The sequence below is a fragment of the Mobula hypostoma genome, chromosome 8 (assembly GCF_963921235.1).
Source record: "Mobula hypostoma chromosome 8, sMobHyp1.1, whole genome shotgun sequence".
Lineage (NCBI taxonomy): Eukaryota > Metazoa > Chordata > Chondrichthyes > Myliobatiformes > Myliobatidae > Mobula > Mobula hypostoma.
In genome coordinates this window covers 132,209,837-132,226,003 of record NC_086104.1, presented here as the reverse complement: position 1 = coordinate 132,226,003, position 16,167 = coordinate 132,209,837, and the positions used below count along the sequence as shown (strand labels likewise).

Sequence of the window (16,167 nt, the reverse complement as noted above, 5' to 3'; positions counted from 1 at the left end):
GCACCCTCTTCTCATTACTACCATCAGGGAGGACAGGCAGAAACCTGAGACCCACATGTCACGCTAAAGGAACAGCTCCTTCCCCTCTACCATCAGGTTTCTGAACAATCCACGAACACTGCCTCATTATTCCTCTTTTGCACCTTTAATTTTTTATTGTTCATTACGTGCCATGCCGTATGATGCGGGTGATCATGGTCTTTCCATGATCAAGATTGTTCTTGGCAAATTTTACTACAGAATTGGCTTGCCATTGTCTTCTTCTGGGCAGTGCCTTTACAGGATGGGTGACCCTCAGCCATTATCAATACACTTCAGAGATTGTCTGCCTGGCGCTGGTGGTCGCTTATGATGTGCACCAGCTGCTCGTACGACCATTTGCCCCATCTCCCATGGCTTCTTATGACTCTAATCAGGGGGCTAAGGAGGTGCCCTACAGACTAGCGGAGGGAAGGAGCACCTTACCTGCTTTGGTGGTGACTTATCTCCACCTTGCAACCCATTTTTTATTGTAATTTATTATAATTTGTTATGTCTGCACTGAACTGCTGTCACAAAGCAACAAATTTTATGACTTGCGTCAGTGACAATAAACCTGATTCAGATTCCGACGTTTCAGCTTGAGACCCTCCGTCAGAACAGTACCCTCACCTCTGTACACCGTCACTAACCTCTTGCTCTCTGCTTATCGTTGCGTTAATCAAGAACCCTACCAAAAATTCATACTCATCAGAGAGAAAATAGATTCCCTCATTTCCGTCTTAAATGGGCACACCGTTAATTTGAAACTGTGTGATACTTTGCGAGTCAGGCAGCATCTGCAGAGGGAGAAACAGTTAAATGTCCCTTAGTTCACTCATTTGCCCTCTCTGCAGACACCACTTGAATAGTTCCAGTAGTCTGTTTATGTTTTGTTTCTGTTTGCTTCTCGCTCTCAGTCAAACAGCAGCAAAAAGAAACTTCTTTTCTAGAAACTTCTGCTTGCCAAATTCTTTGAGCCGAAGGATCTTTTATCTGCCTGAATAGTCAGGAAGTGGTCTTTTTGTTTGGAGATGGGTCTGTGACGGAGTTGAACAGCCCGAGATAGCGCTGACCTAATTAGTCTGTGTACTCCTCAGTGAGGATCAAAGGGAAGTGGGGGGTGTTTATGGTCCTCAGCACTGACAAAGGCTGCTTTTCACTGTCAGCGACAACCAAATCAACTTACCTTGAATGACGTTACTCTGCATCAGCCCAGTCACCAAGTGTTCGTTACATAAAACCAGAAACACGCAGATAGCTGCTTTTAATCGGTTAAAGGATGTGGGTGCCTCTGACAAGGCCGCTGTTTGTTGCTCAGCCCCAGCGGCTCCCTAACGGTGGCAGTGAGCTTGCCACCCGTGCTTGTCGAGCTTTTGCAGAGTGCAGCTTAAGATTCTGTCAAACAACCTGCTGGAGTAACTCAGAGGGTCAAGCGGCATCTGAGGGGGGAGGAAGGAACTATCGGCGTTTCAGGTCAAAACCCTGCATCAGCACTGAGTCCTGATCCAGGGTTTCAACCTGAGATATTTATTTAGAGATACAGTGTGGACCAGGTCCTTCCGGCCCAACGAGCCGCACCACCCAGCAACCCACATACGTAACCCTAGCCTAATCACGGGCCAATTTGCAATGACCTATTAACCTACTGACTGCCACATCTCAGGAATGTGGGAGGGCATCACAGCACCCGGAAGAAACCCACGCAGTCACAGGGAGAATGTACAAGCGTCTTCCAGATGGCGTCAGAAATGAACGCCAAACTCTGGTGCCCAGAGCAGTGACTGCGTCGCACCAACAATTACGCTACCATGTTGACAAGCCCTTTCTCACCAGATGCTGCCTGACCAGCTGAATTCCTCCAGGGGACTGCTTGTTGCTCCAAACTCCGGCCTCTAAAATCATAAGACATAGGAGCAGAATTAGGCCGTTCAATCATGGCTTATTTATTACCCCTCTCAACCCCATAATCCTGCCTTCTCCCCATAATCTTTGACACCCTTACTCATCAAGAATCTATCAAACTCCAGTTTAAATATACCCAATGACTTGGCCTCCACAACTGTCTGTGGCAATGAATTTCACAGATTCACCATGGGCCAGCTGAAGAAATTCCTCATCTCTTTTCTAAAGGGATGTTCTTGAGTTCTGAGGCTGGGCCCTTTGCTCTTAGACTCCCCCACGATCGGAAACATCTTCACCACATTCATTCTCAGCTTTTTTACTATTTGATAGGTTTCAATGAGCTCCCACCCCATTCTTCTAACCTCCAGTGAGTACAGGCCCAGAGCCATCAAAAGCTCCTCAGATGTTAACCGTTTCATTCCTGGGATCATTCTCATGAACTTCCTCTGGTCCCTCTCCAATGCCAGCACATCCTTTCTTAGTGTGCAGTCCCCTGTTTCTTTCTAATGAATCAATCACACTGCTGTGGGTCTAGAATCACCTTAATCCTTGCTGGAAAATGGTAGTCAATTTTACCCTTAACCTAAAGTTCCAAGATCAAAGTAAATTTATTATTAAAGCACATACTGCATATGTCACCAAATACAACACTGAAATTCAGCTTATTTTGTTAATAACAATCTGTCAGTTTCATGGTCATTATTACTGGGACTATTTTGTTTTAAATTCTAGATTATTATTCAGAATTCAAATTCCTCACAGCCTCTGTGATGCTGGCCCACAATGCACTCTACTTAAAGCAGTGAAATGACGTGCTAAAAAAATGACATTGACTCTGGAATTAACTGTGGCTCAGTGCCCTCATACTACAAATCACCGGGTTCTCAGTTCAAGTCCCAGTCCAGACACTTGAGCTATTTGGCCCTACAGCCAGTTACTCAGGGAAGGTACCACTGTCAGAGCTGCTGTACTCCAGGTGAAATATTAAGACGAGGCTTCACCTGTTACCTGAAGTGAATCTAAGAAATGCTGTGGTACCTGTTGCAAAGAGAGGGTGCTATCTTTGGTGGCCTGGCTGATAACTATTCTCCAGTATGCATCATCATTACTGGCATGTGGCCAAGCGGTTAAGGCCTTCGTCTAGTGATCTGAAGGTCACTAGTTTGGGCCTTGGCTGAGGCAGCGTGTTGTGTCCTTGAGCAAGGCACTTAACCACCCACTCCTCTGTGACGACACCGGTGCCAAGCTGTATCGGTCCTAATGCCCTTCCCTTGGACAACATCAGTGGCGTGGAGAGGGGAAACTTGCAGCATGGGCAACTGCCGGTTTTCCATACAAACTTGCCCAGGCCTGCGCCCTGGAAACCTTCCAAACCTTCCAAGGCGCAAATCCATGGTCTCACAAGACGAATGGATGCATATACATACATATATATTCATATATATACACACACACACACACACATATATATATATATACACACACACACATCATTAAGGAATAGCCCATAAGCCTGACCATGATCATCCTCCAGTTGTTCATACAGCAGTGACCACACCAATTCACAAGTGTCACAAATTCACCATGACCGTGGGGTTAACATACTCGGGTGGATTAACGATTGGTTGACAGACAGAAAGCCGCGCAGGAATAAATATGTCATGCTGGATTGGGACCTCAGGGATTTGCGCTGGGACCCCGGGTCACCACAAGGACTGGAACAAGTCTAAAACATGTAGCTTGCTGACGCCACTAAGCAGGGCGGCATTTGAGCTGTGAGGGAGGGGCTTCAAGGACACAGAGAGGTTGAAAGAAGAGGCGGGGCCATCAGAAGGAATATGGTAAAGGACTGAATATACTGCATCCTTCAATAGTGACCGATGGAAAGGTGGTGTGTTCAGAGCAACACGGGTGTCCTCTGTGTGCAAGTTAATACGTAGGGAAGCCAGACAATTAGGAAGACAAAGGTCTTACTGGTCCTCAGGACATGGCTAGAGATATCTAACTGGAACTGTGAAAGACCCGAGTGAAGGCACACAATGTGCTCAGGTCTGATCTCCCAGTTTGAAGGAGGACATACTTACAACACAGTCAGCAGGTTAACCCATTATTTATTCTCCTCACATATCTGTCAATTGTCCCTGGATTGTATAACTCATCTACACGCTAGGCGCGATTTACAGCGGCCAACTAACCTACCCACATAATGATGCGATTTGGGTGGAAACCACAACACTGAGGGGAGAAGGAGGGAGGGAGAGAGGGAGGGAGGGAGGGAGGGAGAGAGGAGGGGGAGGGGGAGATATATTACATTTATTTTTCATGTGCATTGAATACTCAAAACACACAGTGAAAGGTGCCATTTCCATCAACGTCCAGCACTGTCCAAGGATGTGCTGGGGGTAGTCCGTGAGTGTTGCCACGCTTTTAAAGCACGTCTTTGGCATGTGGTTGGGAACTGGAGCACTTGGAGGAGACCTACGTGGTCACGGCGAGAACGTACAGACTGCTTACAGCCAGGCTGGTACTCAACCCCATCTGGTGATCACTTGTGCTGTAAAGTGTCATATTGACCATTACACTGGTGCGCCACCCACTGAATTCGGGTTGCAGGAGCTCTACTAAATGCTGCCCAAATCTATCCTGGAAGTTTATCCCGAACATGTCAAATCTATCCGATACCTTTTCTGTAGGGGGTTCATAGGAGGCAGATTCTCTGAGTAGCATTTATACTGCTTTCCAGCAGGGGGCAGCTGGAAACCAAGACTGATTGTGCAGAGTCACGCGAGACTCCACATACTAGAATAAGACTGTAAAGCCATAGGAGCTGAATTTGTCCATTCAGCCCTTTAAGTCTGCTCCACCATTCGATCATGACTGATTAATTATCCTTCTCAACTCCAGTCTACTGCCTTCTCCTGTAACCTTTGACACCCATACTAATCAAACTCTGCTTTAAATACATCCAATGACTTCACAACCATCTGTGGCATTGAATTCTACAGATTCACCACACTTTGGCTAAAAAAAAATCTGTTTGAAACACACATCCTTGTATTCTGAGGCTGTGCCCTCTGGTCCTAGGAAACATCCTCTCCATGTTCACTCTATCTAGGCATTTCAATATTTGATAGGTTTCAATGAGATTTCCCCCCACCCCCTTGATTTCTCCAATTTCTGATCAGTTCTCCCTCCCCTCCCCCTTCTCTCATTTTTTCCATCCCATTTCCATTTGGGCGCCACGGTAGCAAGGCAGTTAGCACGACCCTATCACAGCTCGGGTGTCAGAGTTCAGAGTTCAGAGTTCAATCCCGGTGCCCTCTGTAAGGAGTCTCTGTTCCTCCTCCCCCGTGAAATATGTGGGTTTTCCCCAGGTGCTCCAGTTTCCTCTCACAGTCCAAAGACATACCAGATAGGTTCATTGGTAATTGTAAATTGTCTCATGATTAGGTTAGGGTTATATTGGGGTCATGGGGGGGGGGGGTTGCTTGATGGTTGAAGGGCTGATTCCAGGCTGTATCTATAATTAAAATAGGAAACATCCTTCGAATGTCCTCTCTATGTTAGCCTTTCAATATTGCTTAGGTTTCAGTAAGATTCCCCCTCATTTTTCTAAAATCATCATCATCACCAACTCCATCATCAAGACAGCACTACACTGGACTCCTAAAGGCAGAGGAAATGTGGGAGACCAAAGACAATTTGGCGTCCTACCACAGAGGTAGAAATGAGGAGCCTGCACCACAATCAAGAAGACGTCCAAGCACCTTCATTGCTGCCCCAAATGCCAGTGGTGTAACAGGCAGTAACTAACTCATTCTTCTAACCTTCAGCCGAGAGCCATCAGATACTCTTTCATTCCCAAGATCATTCTCGGAAACCTCCCCTGGACCCTCTCCAACGCCAATGCATCCTTTCTTGGATAAGGGGTGCAAACTGCTGGATGTCAAGATGGGGCAGAGATGGCTGACTTGGCAGGTCAAAATCCTACATCTGGACTGAGTGCGCAGTGGGAAAAGCGCCAGTGTAGGGAAGTGAGAGGGAGGGGTGACGCAGAGTTACAGGTGACAGGAGGTACAAGAGACTGCGAGTATGGGAATCAGGAGCAAAATCTAGTGGAGGAACTCAGCAGGTCGAGCAGCATTTGTTGGGGGAGATGGTTGACAGTTCCTTTTCTTTCAGAGACCTGTTGAGTTCCTGTAGGTTGGAGGAAGTGGTGGTGAGGGAGGAGGTGTAGGGGACAAGGGCTGCTCATCCTGAACTTGTAGGGGAAATTGCCAGGGAACGGGAAGAGAGGGTGGGAGGGCAAGTGATTGACAGAGGATGGTCTGTGTAGAATGCAGAAAAAGGTGGGGTGGGAGCAAAGTTGTGGCCACTGTAGCTAGCAGAAATGGCAAAGGATGAAATACAGGATGCAGGAGCCAATCGGGTGAAAGGTGAAGAACAACTGATGTCTATAGACACATGACGTCCACGTAAAGAGGAAGCAGTTGGGGTCAGGGATGTACACCCCCACAAGCCGCAGGACCAAGGCAGCGGGCATAGGGAAGTGGCACCACCTACAGCTTCCCCTCCAGTCCACACACCAACTGGGGAACATATCATTGTCCCCGAACAACACTGCGGGAGCACCTGCACCACACCCTCCAGCTGCAGCTTCAGGCTTTACTGAAATAACCGCTCATCATATTCACACCGGGGCCGTGCGCCGCACAGGCTGAGCCAGCATTTATTTGCCCCTCCCTCGTTTCCCGTGAGATGGTGGTTTTGAGCTGCAGCCCGCGAGGCCTGGGGCTGCCCACAAGGCTGTTGGGGAGGGAGTGGATGGTACTTCCCGTCCACTGGGCTCTGCCCCAGCGAACGGAGCAGACAGCTATCTGGAAACCACGCTAGCTGTGTCGTGTTTGCCAGGAAAATCCCACCTACAGATCCCATGCTTCCAATAAAACATCAACGGAACAGCCACAGTCCAACAAAAGTAAATACCGCACAATGCATTCAATAACTGGTGGCAAATTCGAGCCTGTGGGAATGGTGCGTAAATTTTCCACGCTGTGACTGGAACTTGCTGAGTGTGTGTTGCCCCCTGGGGCCCTCGGTCCCTCTTCCAGTCATTAGACAGAAAACTTCAGCTGGACTCCCTGACACTCCACAGTTTACCCAACAACGATCCTTATTTGAACTCAAGAGCACGGCAAAACCTTATCGCTTTCCCACATTAGATGCCCTGACAGTCTCGATCTCCAGATCCAAGCCAATTTTTGACTATTTGCCCAGGAATTAGGCTCAGGTGAAAGCCGTTGGTTTCACAGGAGTCAGGGATTGTTTGACTAATGATAAGCACTGATGTGAAATACAATACTGTACACAAAACAAAATCAAATCTCCAGTGTTTGGCTTCAAGGTCTCCCAAGGGGTATTCGGTCACCCCAGCGGAAAACGGCAGAGGACATTGGGACTTGTCTGCAGCTACAACAGCTCTGACCCTAACTGAGGTCAGAGGATTAGTCGATGGGGGCCAAGGGTCACAGGCCAATGGCAGTAACACTACAGAATCCTGATCTTACTTTGGTGAAATATCAGGTGAGAGGGGGAATGTTTAAAGGAATGTCTGAGGTAAGTTACTTTTTTTTAAACACAGAGCGGTGGATGCTTGGAATGGTTTTCCAGGGCTGTTGGTAGAAGCAGACTGACAGCAGTGTTTGGGGCAGTTGGATCGGTACATGCAGGCAATGGGCAGGTAGAGACCACATGCAGGCAGTTAGATTTATTTGATCTGGCATCGTCTTCAGCACAGACATCATGGTCCAAAGGGCCTCTTCCTGCGCTGTACTGTTCGATGTTCTTTGTGGAAACTCTTGGCAAAGACTCATCCTGGACCATTCGTGTTGTGCGACTCCAAACCTCTCATCCTTGCTCATGCCTGCCCCTTCAGGTCATTTCAGGACTCCAAATATGGCCATGCAAGCTCTCCTCCACTTCAATGTCGTCAAAATCTCCCTTGCACCAAGATCACTTGTCTGGTAATTTGACAGCTGCCCAAACCCATGACTCCCAAAACCAAAGGGCAGCAGTTGCAGAAGAACACCAAACCGCACACCACCCTCACTTGGAGATACATTGTCGCTCCTTCTCCATCACTAGTTCTAAGTCTTGGACCTCCCTTCCACACTGCAGTGGCACACCATCACCTTCTCAAGGACAATTAGAGGATGCAATAAACATCGGCTTTGCCACTGCTATGTTGTCCCCCAACCTCCTCCCAAACTGCTGGGTCAGTGCTTGCCCCAGTGACACAAATTAAAGGTGTAAGTATGGTTTGTTTAGACCGTAAGACATAGGAACAGAATTAGGCCATTCAGCCCATCGAGTCTGCTCCACCATTCCATCATGGCTGATCCTGGATCCTACTCAACCCCATACACCTGCCTTCTCGCCACATCCTTTGATGGCCTGACCGATCAGGAAACTATCAACTTCCTCCTTAAATATACCCACGGACTTGGCCTCCACTGCAGGCTACGGCAGAGCTCCCACCATAGGAAACATCCTCTCCACATCCACCCTATCTAGTCCTATAGCCGGGGAAGTGATGACTCCCCTACTGCTAGACTGCTTGAGGTAACATATTTCTTATTCTTTCTTACTTTCTCTAATATTTATCTATCTGTCCACTTGTAATGTTACTGTGACAGTGTAATTTCCTTTGGGGTCAATAAAGTACCTGTCTATTGTACCTGACAAGGCAAGGAAGACGGCATGGTCATCCATTGCAACCAAGGAAGACCCCAGTTTGTGACGCTTGTTCGTACCACTGGACCCAGACGTCTGAGGTCCAGAGAGTGGAACTGCCCCACAGCAACCAATAGGTTGTCCACTTTAAAGATCGTCCATAAGACCATAAGATATAAGAGCAGAAGTAGGCTATTTGGCCCATCGAGTCTGCTCTGCCATTCAATCATGGCTGATCCAATTCTTCCAGGCATCCCCACTCCCCTGCCTTTTCCCCATACCCTTTGATGCCCTGGCTAATCAAGAACCTATCTACCTCTGCCTTAAATACACCCAATGACTTGGTCTCCACAGCTGCTCGTGGCAACAAATTCCACAGATTTACCACCATCTGACTAAAGTAAAGGGTCATTGTTTCTTCCTCCATTGATGCTGCCTGGCTCGCTGAGTCAGTTTTGCTTGTCACTACCCGCACGGGTTTCCTGGCATTGTCAGACACGATGGACAACCACCACCACCACCCCGCGAGCTTCACGCAAGAGATGATCTTCACATCCTGGTGTACGTGACAATTAATTGATCGGTAATCTGCCATATCAATGCTGCTTTTCTTTCTACAGATTCCAGCTGACCTCCTGATTTAGCCAGAGTTATGGAAGTACTGTCCAACGTATGTGACACATTTGCGCAGCGTTATATTGGACCGTGCAATCGACCCGAATACAGGTTACAGGTACAGTGTGGAACAGGCCCTTCTGCCCAATGAGCCATGCTGCCCAGCAACCCACCCACTTAACAAAGGACAATTTACAACCACTAATTTAACCTACTAACCGATACATCTTTTGGACTGAGGGAGGAAACCCACGCAGGTCACGGGGAGAACGTACACACTCCTTACAGGCAGCGGCGGGAATTGAACTCGTAATTCCAGGACACTCCAAACTGCAAAACTTCGCTACTATTAACTCACGGACTTCTGAATCGAAAACAGGTTTACGGTCACTGACATGCTGTATGTTGTGAAACCTGTTGTTTTCTGCAAGACCTAAAACTTACAAAATTATATAGTGCAAGAGAGGAATAATAAAGGTAGCGTCCACGGAGCTTTCAGAAATCTGATAGCAGAGGGGAAGAGACAGGCAGCTGCACTGACTGGGCTGTGCAGCCAGTTTCATAGCAGCCCACCTGAGCCAACACCGCTATGTAAATTCAAAAGGCAGAGGACCAACTTCGCAGGCACGCGGTGCCAGCCGGGTTCCCATGCGTTGGAGCAGCGCCGTGGAGAAATCTAACCCAAGGGTATTTCCTTTATCGGCCGAAGTTAGCTGAACAAAGAAGATTACCTGTGGGCACACATCCAACACCAGAGACTGGTTTTCATATTTCTTCACCCGGCAAGCATTCCTTCAGAGAGAAAGATAAAAGGGAGGGAGAGAAAGAGAGAGAGAAAAAAAATACAGGAGAACAGTCAAATCTCATCGTTCTGTATTACAGGTGCAAGATTTTCTGTCCGACCTGGGATTTAGGCAACATGCAGGCAAAATAGGCTTGAAGAGGCAAAAGGAACAGGATGAACCGTTGGCATGGAATGTGAGAGACTATGGACGAAAAGCTAGAACCTCATTGCATGCCAGCACAGTTCCAGCCTCTGATCACTGCAAAGTAACATCCCGCACTGGTTGGTTCTGTGAATGCAATCGCACTTTTCTCCAGTACAGAAACTATCCCTCTGTGCTGACTGAGAGAGTTCTGGGCAAGATCTGGTCATACCCTTTCATTAATGGGTTCCCTGAGAACTGTGCTCTAAAATTCACCATTTAGTGGATTTGCTGCCTCGGATATTGACATATTCTATGAATAAAGTACATTTGTGGGGGGGGGGGGAACTGGGGGAAACTACTTGGCTGTAATATGAGCCAATCTGCCTCAAATTCCCAAATCTCTCCCACCTAATTCTACATTCTGGGTTTATCTGACATTATCTGAAATATTTAACTCCTCCTGGAGCAGTTTCACTTCAAGAACTTCATTTCAAGAGAGTGCTGACTTGTTCTACTGGACAAACTGTTAAATCACAACATTAAGGCCCTCAGGGCTCTGTTTTGAAGGAAAGGAGAGGAAGCGCACATTGGAGGTTGTCGGTAATACTTATTCATCCACGGACCTCACAAAGAGGTAGGTTATTGCATTACTCTTTGTGGGAGCTTGCAGAGGAAATTGTAAAGTTCAAAGAAAATTGAAGGTGCTGGAAATCTGAAAACAAAATGACAAGTGTTGGAAAACCTCAGCAACTCAGGCAGTGTCTGTAGAGACAATGGCTTGGATCATGTCACTTCATCAGAAATGGAAAAGAAAGAGATACAAGTGAGGGTGAGGTCACCTTAGCAATATTGTGTTCAGTTCTGATAACTTCGCTGTAGGAAAGATGCCATTAAGCGGGAAAAAGTGTAAAGAAAATTTACGAGGATGTTGCATGGGACTCAAAGGACTAAGGGATGGAGGGATGGAGGGAGGTTGAACAGGTTGGGACTATTTGCATTATAATGCAGGAGAAAGGGATGATCCTATAGAGGTGTATAAAATCTTGAGGGGAACAGATATGATTAATGCACAATCTTTTTCAAAGTGGGTATAGTTTGAGGGTGAGAGAGAAGAGATTTAATAGGAACCTGCGGGGCAACTTTTTCTCCTAGACGGTGGTCCGTATATGTTGCGAGCTGCCAAAGGAAGTGGTACAGCAGGTATATTGATAACATTCAAAAGATACTTGGACATGTAGATGTATTTAAGAGATTTAGAGAGAAATGGACCAAACAAGGACAAATGGGTCTAGATTAGATGGGAATCCTGGTCAGCATAGACTACTTGGGCCAAAGGGCCTACATCCATTCTATGTCTCTGTGGGATTTTAGTGGGAAGAAAGGTGAGGGAGAGATGTGGAGAACCGGGGGAGGTCTCTGAAAGAATGATCTTTGGTCTCCATATCTAAGACAGGATATGCTAGCATTGGGGTGGATCAGAGTAGGTTTATGGGAATTATCCTGGGAATGAAGGGTGAATGTATGAGGAACATTTGATGGCTCTGGGCCTGTACTTTTTGGAGTTTAGAAGAATGAGGAGGACCTCATTGAAACAAACCAAATGTTGAAAGGTCTGAATAGAGTGGTTGTGGAGAGGACATCTCCTGTAGTGGGACAGCCTAGGACTAGAGGCTACAGCCTCAGAATAGAAGGACTACACTTTAGAAGAGAGATGTGGAGGAATTTCTTTAGCTAGAGAGTGGTGAATCTGTAGAATTCAATGCCACAGGCTGTGGAGGCCAAGTCATTGGGTACATTTAAAATAGGTGATAGATCTTGATTTATAAGGGCATTAAAAGTTACGGGGAGAAGGAAGGAGACAAAATAAATCAGCCATGATTGAATGGTAGGCAGTATCGATGGTAGTAATTCTGCTCCTATATCTTACGGTCTTTGAAAATTAATTACTGAGGACAATACATTCAACTGCTGGTCCTGCAAAATGACTATGCAATGTTGGGATCTGCCCAGCACAAGCCGGTAGAATGGGGAGGGAAAAAAACAGAAAATGGCAAATGCTAGGAAAACTCAACAGGTCAGGCAGCATCTGTGGAGAAGGAAACAGCCAGTGCTTTAGATGAAGGGCCCTTCGTCAGAACTGAGAAAGGGAATTAAATTTGTCAGGGTAGCAGTGAAATGAGGGAGAAACCAAGGGAGTTTCTCTGACAGAATGAACAGTTGCAGATGGGATAAGGTGTGACAATTGTGTGACATGTGCCTGGTGTAGCTCTGACACATTTGACCACGTTCAGCAAGGCAGAATGTGCACAGACAGGGAAAGGGTAAAACAAGATGTCCGGTAGAAAGGGTGTTGAAAGGACTTGTTATTGAAAGTCAGAGAATTCAGTGCTGTCTAAATAGGCAGGAAAACATCTTCACGGCAATTGGAGAGCTCAGGGGGATGATGTGTCTCAAGCAGACTTGTACTTCATTTTCTTTCAACATTACCCACAAAGCAAGTTTCTGTTTTATATTTTTAACTTAAGTAAATGAATCTGAATAGAAGTTTATTTTTAATAAATCATGCCATTAATTAAAAGATCTGCAAAGAGATAAATATTGGGTCGGAGACATGGAGTCACAGAGTTGTACAGCATGAAACAGGCTTTCAGTCAAACTCATCCATGCTTACCAAGACACTTATCAAAGCTAGTCCCAATCGTCCAAGTCTGGCCAATGTCCCTCTGAACCATTCCTATACATATACAAAACTTGTTCAAAGTTTTTAAATAAACTTCCTCCAAAAGCTCACTCCATATACACACCACCATCCATATTAAGTTGTCCCTTAGGTCCCTTTTTAAAGGAAAGGCTAGAGTTGGGTCAAAAGAGGTAACCATTTAGCCCATCGAGTCTGCTCCGCCATTCAATCATGGCTGATCCAATTCTTCCAGTCATCCCCACTCCTCGGCCTTCTCCCCGTACCATTTGATGCCCTGGCTAATCAAGAACCTATCCATCTCCGCCTTAAATGCACCCAATGACTTGGCAACAAATTCCACAGATTTACCACCCTCTGATTAAAGTAAAGAGTCATTGTTTCTTCCTCCATTGATGCTGCCTGGCTTGCTGAGTCAGTTTTGCTTGTCACTAATTAACTCTGGTGGGTTTACATCAAGTCAGAATCAAAAGGTTAAAATCCGTCTCATCACCCCACATTTCCCTTGTACTGTGATAAGGACCTTTCCCAACATACATGTCCTCTCCACACTCAACTGTTCTAGTGATCTCCTTGTCATTTCCTATCGGCACTTGCCAGTAACCTGAACCCCTCTGAAGGATGCCAGTTCCTCTTTGACCCATCCCCTATCAAAGTTAATGGGGAGCACTTGCCATCAGATTCAGTTGTCTCATTTGCAATTCTAAAAATATACCCAGCTTGTAAGCTCGTTGTTGAAAGATAATTAAATGAAAGTGCACTGCCTGATGAGACAAATTGTCCTGACTCTGAGCACTTTAATTGCCTTTCAACGTTTGCTCTGAGCGAAAGCTGTTTCACATGAAGAAACCGCAATTCATGTCAAACAAAATATGCTGTGTGTACAATGGTGTACATTCTGGCAAGAACTTGGGGCAATTAGTAAGTAGGAGTGATGGGTAGCTTATTATGTCATCAATCATTTTGCACCTGCATTGTGAAGTGGATTAAGTTCCAATTTTATGGATTATGCACTAAAAAATCATACATGTTCAAGGAAAGAACAACATTAGTCCACTCTTTCCTTGAGTAGAGTAGATGCTCAGTAGTTACAATGTACTACAACGCATCAGTGGCCTAATTTGATGCCACACGGACACAGAGAGAGTGCCTACACCCAGCAGTCACAGAACCTTAGTCCGGTCCCCAATTGTGTCTATTTTTTGCTCTGTCTTGTTTTTGCACAGTCTTTTCCTCTATCTTTTCACTGCCTTGTAAGTTATATTCTGTGTGTTGTCTGAACCTTCGTGCCTGTGATGATGCTGCTAGCAAATTTTTTTTTATTATCCCTGTAGACTTGTGCACATGACAAAAACTTAAATTGATCCATTGGAAGTAATTGAGTTGCATTACAAAGTGCTAGTATGGGATCAAAGGGCTGAATGGCTCCTTTCTGTGATCCCATAAAAAACGTGAAAGTGTTCCTCAAATCAGCATGGCAATTAGACGGCGGAGACTTTAGTCACTGCCACATGGCTGGACAGAACAAATTTTGAACAGACTGCCCCAAACCATTCAAAATTCTTCATCGGAACATCAACCTATTGTAACAAACGATTGCTTCCGCAGTTTCTGCATCTCTGGCTCTACCAGGAAGATAATTCTGCACAGTGATTGCTTCATACATGAAGAACTTCCTGACATCTGGTCTTAATGACATGACCTTGAAACAATGCTCCACCCATGCAGTTCCACTTGAAGGAGGCAACAGGATGGGACAGTAGTCAAGGCAGATCCCCCCTGGAGCAGCACACTACCCAATCTCCACCTTCTCCCATATATTATACTACTCCCACCATCACAGCTGAACTTCCTATTGGTTTTATTAAATGTTCTTCAGCACCAGTCAGCTTTAAACCTTCACTTATTATTCCTGACCACTCTGTGTTTGTGAAACTTGTCCATCCCACTCAGCCATCCCTGGACTACCTCTCACTGGTTCAGCTAGCTTTCAATCATCCATCAACTTCACCACTGTCCACTAACCTTCTAAATTAAGGCCACTTACTTGGTAACGGACATCAGTGATCCTAGCAACGTGCTCTGAGGAAATGCACAGACTTGGAAATAACTTCTGTAATGTGGTGTCAAAGAAGGAATTCATTCGACCTATCAAATGGCAGATGCAGTTTAATCCAGTCAAGAACGAGGTGTTGCACTTTGGGAAGTCAAATGTAAGGGAAAGTATACACTCTTAATAGCATTGGGGTCCATAGCTTCCTGGAAGTGGTCACACAAGTAGATAGGGGAGTAAAGAAAGCAAATGGTATTCTCCCTTCATTGGTCAGGGCACTCTTTTACAAGAGTAAGGAAGTCCTGTTGCAGTCATATCAATTTTTGGTTAGTATTGTGTGAAATTCTGGTCACCCCCATACAGGAAGGAGGTGGAGATTTTGGATTGGGTTCAGAAGAGGCTTACCAGGACACTGCCTGAGTTAAAGGGTATGAGCTACAAGGAGAGGTTGGACTAACTTGGGATGTTTTCTCTGCATCACTGGAGACTGAGAAGAGATCTGATAGAAGACCTGATACAAGATTAAGCGAGATATACAGAGCTACATCTCTTTTTTACATGGAGAGTGGTGGTTGCTTGGAAGAGACTGACATGGATAGTGGTGGAAGCATTGAAGGGGCTAATAGATAGGCTCCTGAATATGCAGGGATGTGGATCATGTGTAGGCAGAAGGGATTTAGTATAAATTGGTGCCATATTCAGCACAGACACTGTGGGCCGAAGGGCCTTTTCATGTGCTGTACTGACCTATGTTCTATATTCCGTAACTTCACACTGGCTGCTTGTAAAGCGATCCATTCAGTCCTTTTATTACTAAGCTTTTCACCAAGTCACCGTCCTTCCCCTGGGTTTATGGGATATTCTTGTTATTTTAAGAATACTTCGACAAACTTTACCAAAAGCCTTTAGGACATGGAACCTCACCTTCCGAGGCTTTACTGAAAGCGGGCTTGGTCGTTAAAAGTCAAATTCCTGGAGGAGGGACGGGGAGAGAGCCAGAGAAGTTTGGGAGTGAATGCTGACGTCAGAATCCTGCTGTCAGTGTAAGCTTATTAACATCAGGGGATGCAGTCTAGCCCGGCCGAGGAAAAAAAATGTCTTGGAGAATTGTAAACACGACGGAAAAATTTCACATCCACAGAGGGTCGTGATCTCAGGTGACCACTTCTTCAGAGATTTCATATTTTGCCATCTTTGGTTGTGTATAGAAAGAGGAC

At 45.9% G+C, this 16,167-nt stretch overlaps 1 protein-coding gene across 6 annotated transcripts in view; it reads right to left on the bottom strand.

Moving 5' to 3' along the window:
• tacc1 (transforming, acidic coiled-coil containing protein 1) overlaps positions 1-16,167 on the bottom strand; it is a 219,412-nt gene that overhangs the window by 43,145 nt on the left and 160,100 nt on the right. For all 6 annotated transcript variants that reach the window (XM_063056905.1, XM_063056904.1, XM_063056903.1 and 3 more), the window contains one exon: positions 10,002-10,062. In XM_063056905.1, the coding sequence (XP_062912975.1) occupies positions 10,002-10,062 (61 nt within the window). The remainder of the gene's footprint in view (positions 1-10,001; positions 10,063-16,167) is intronic.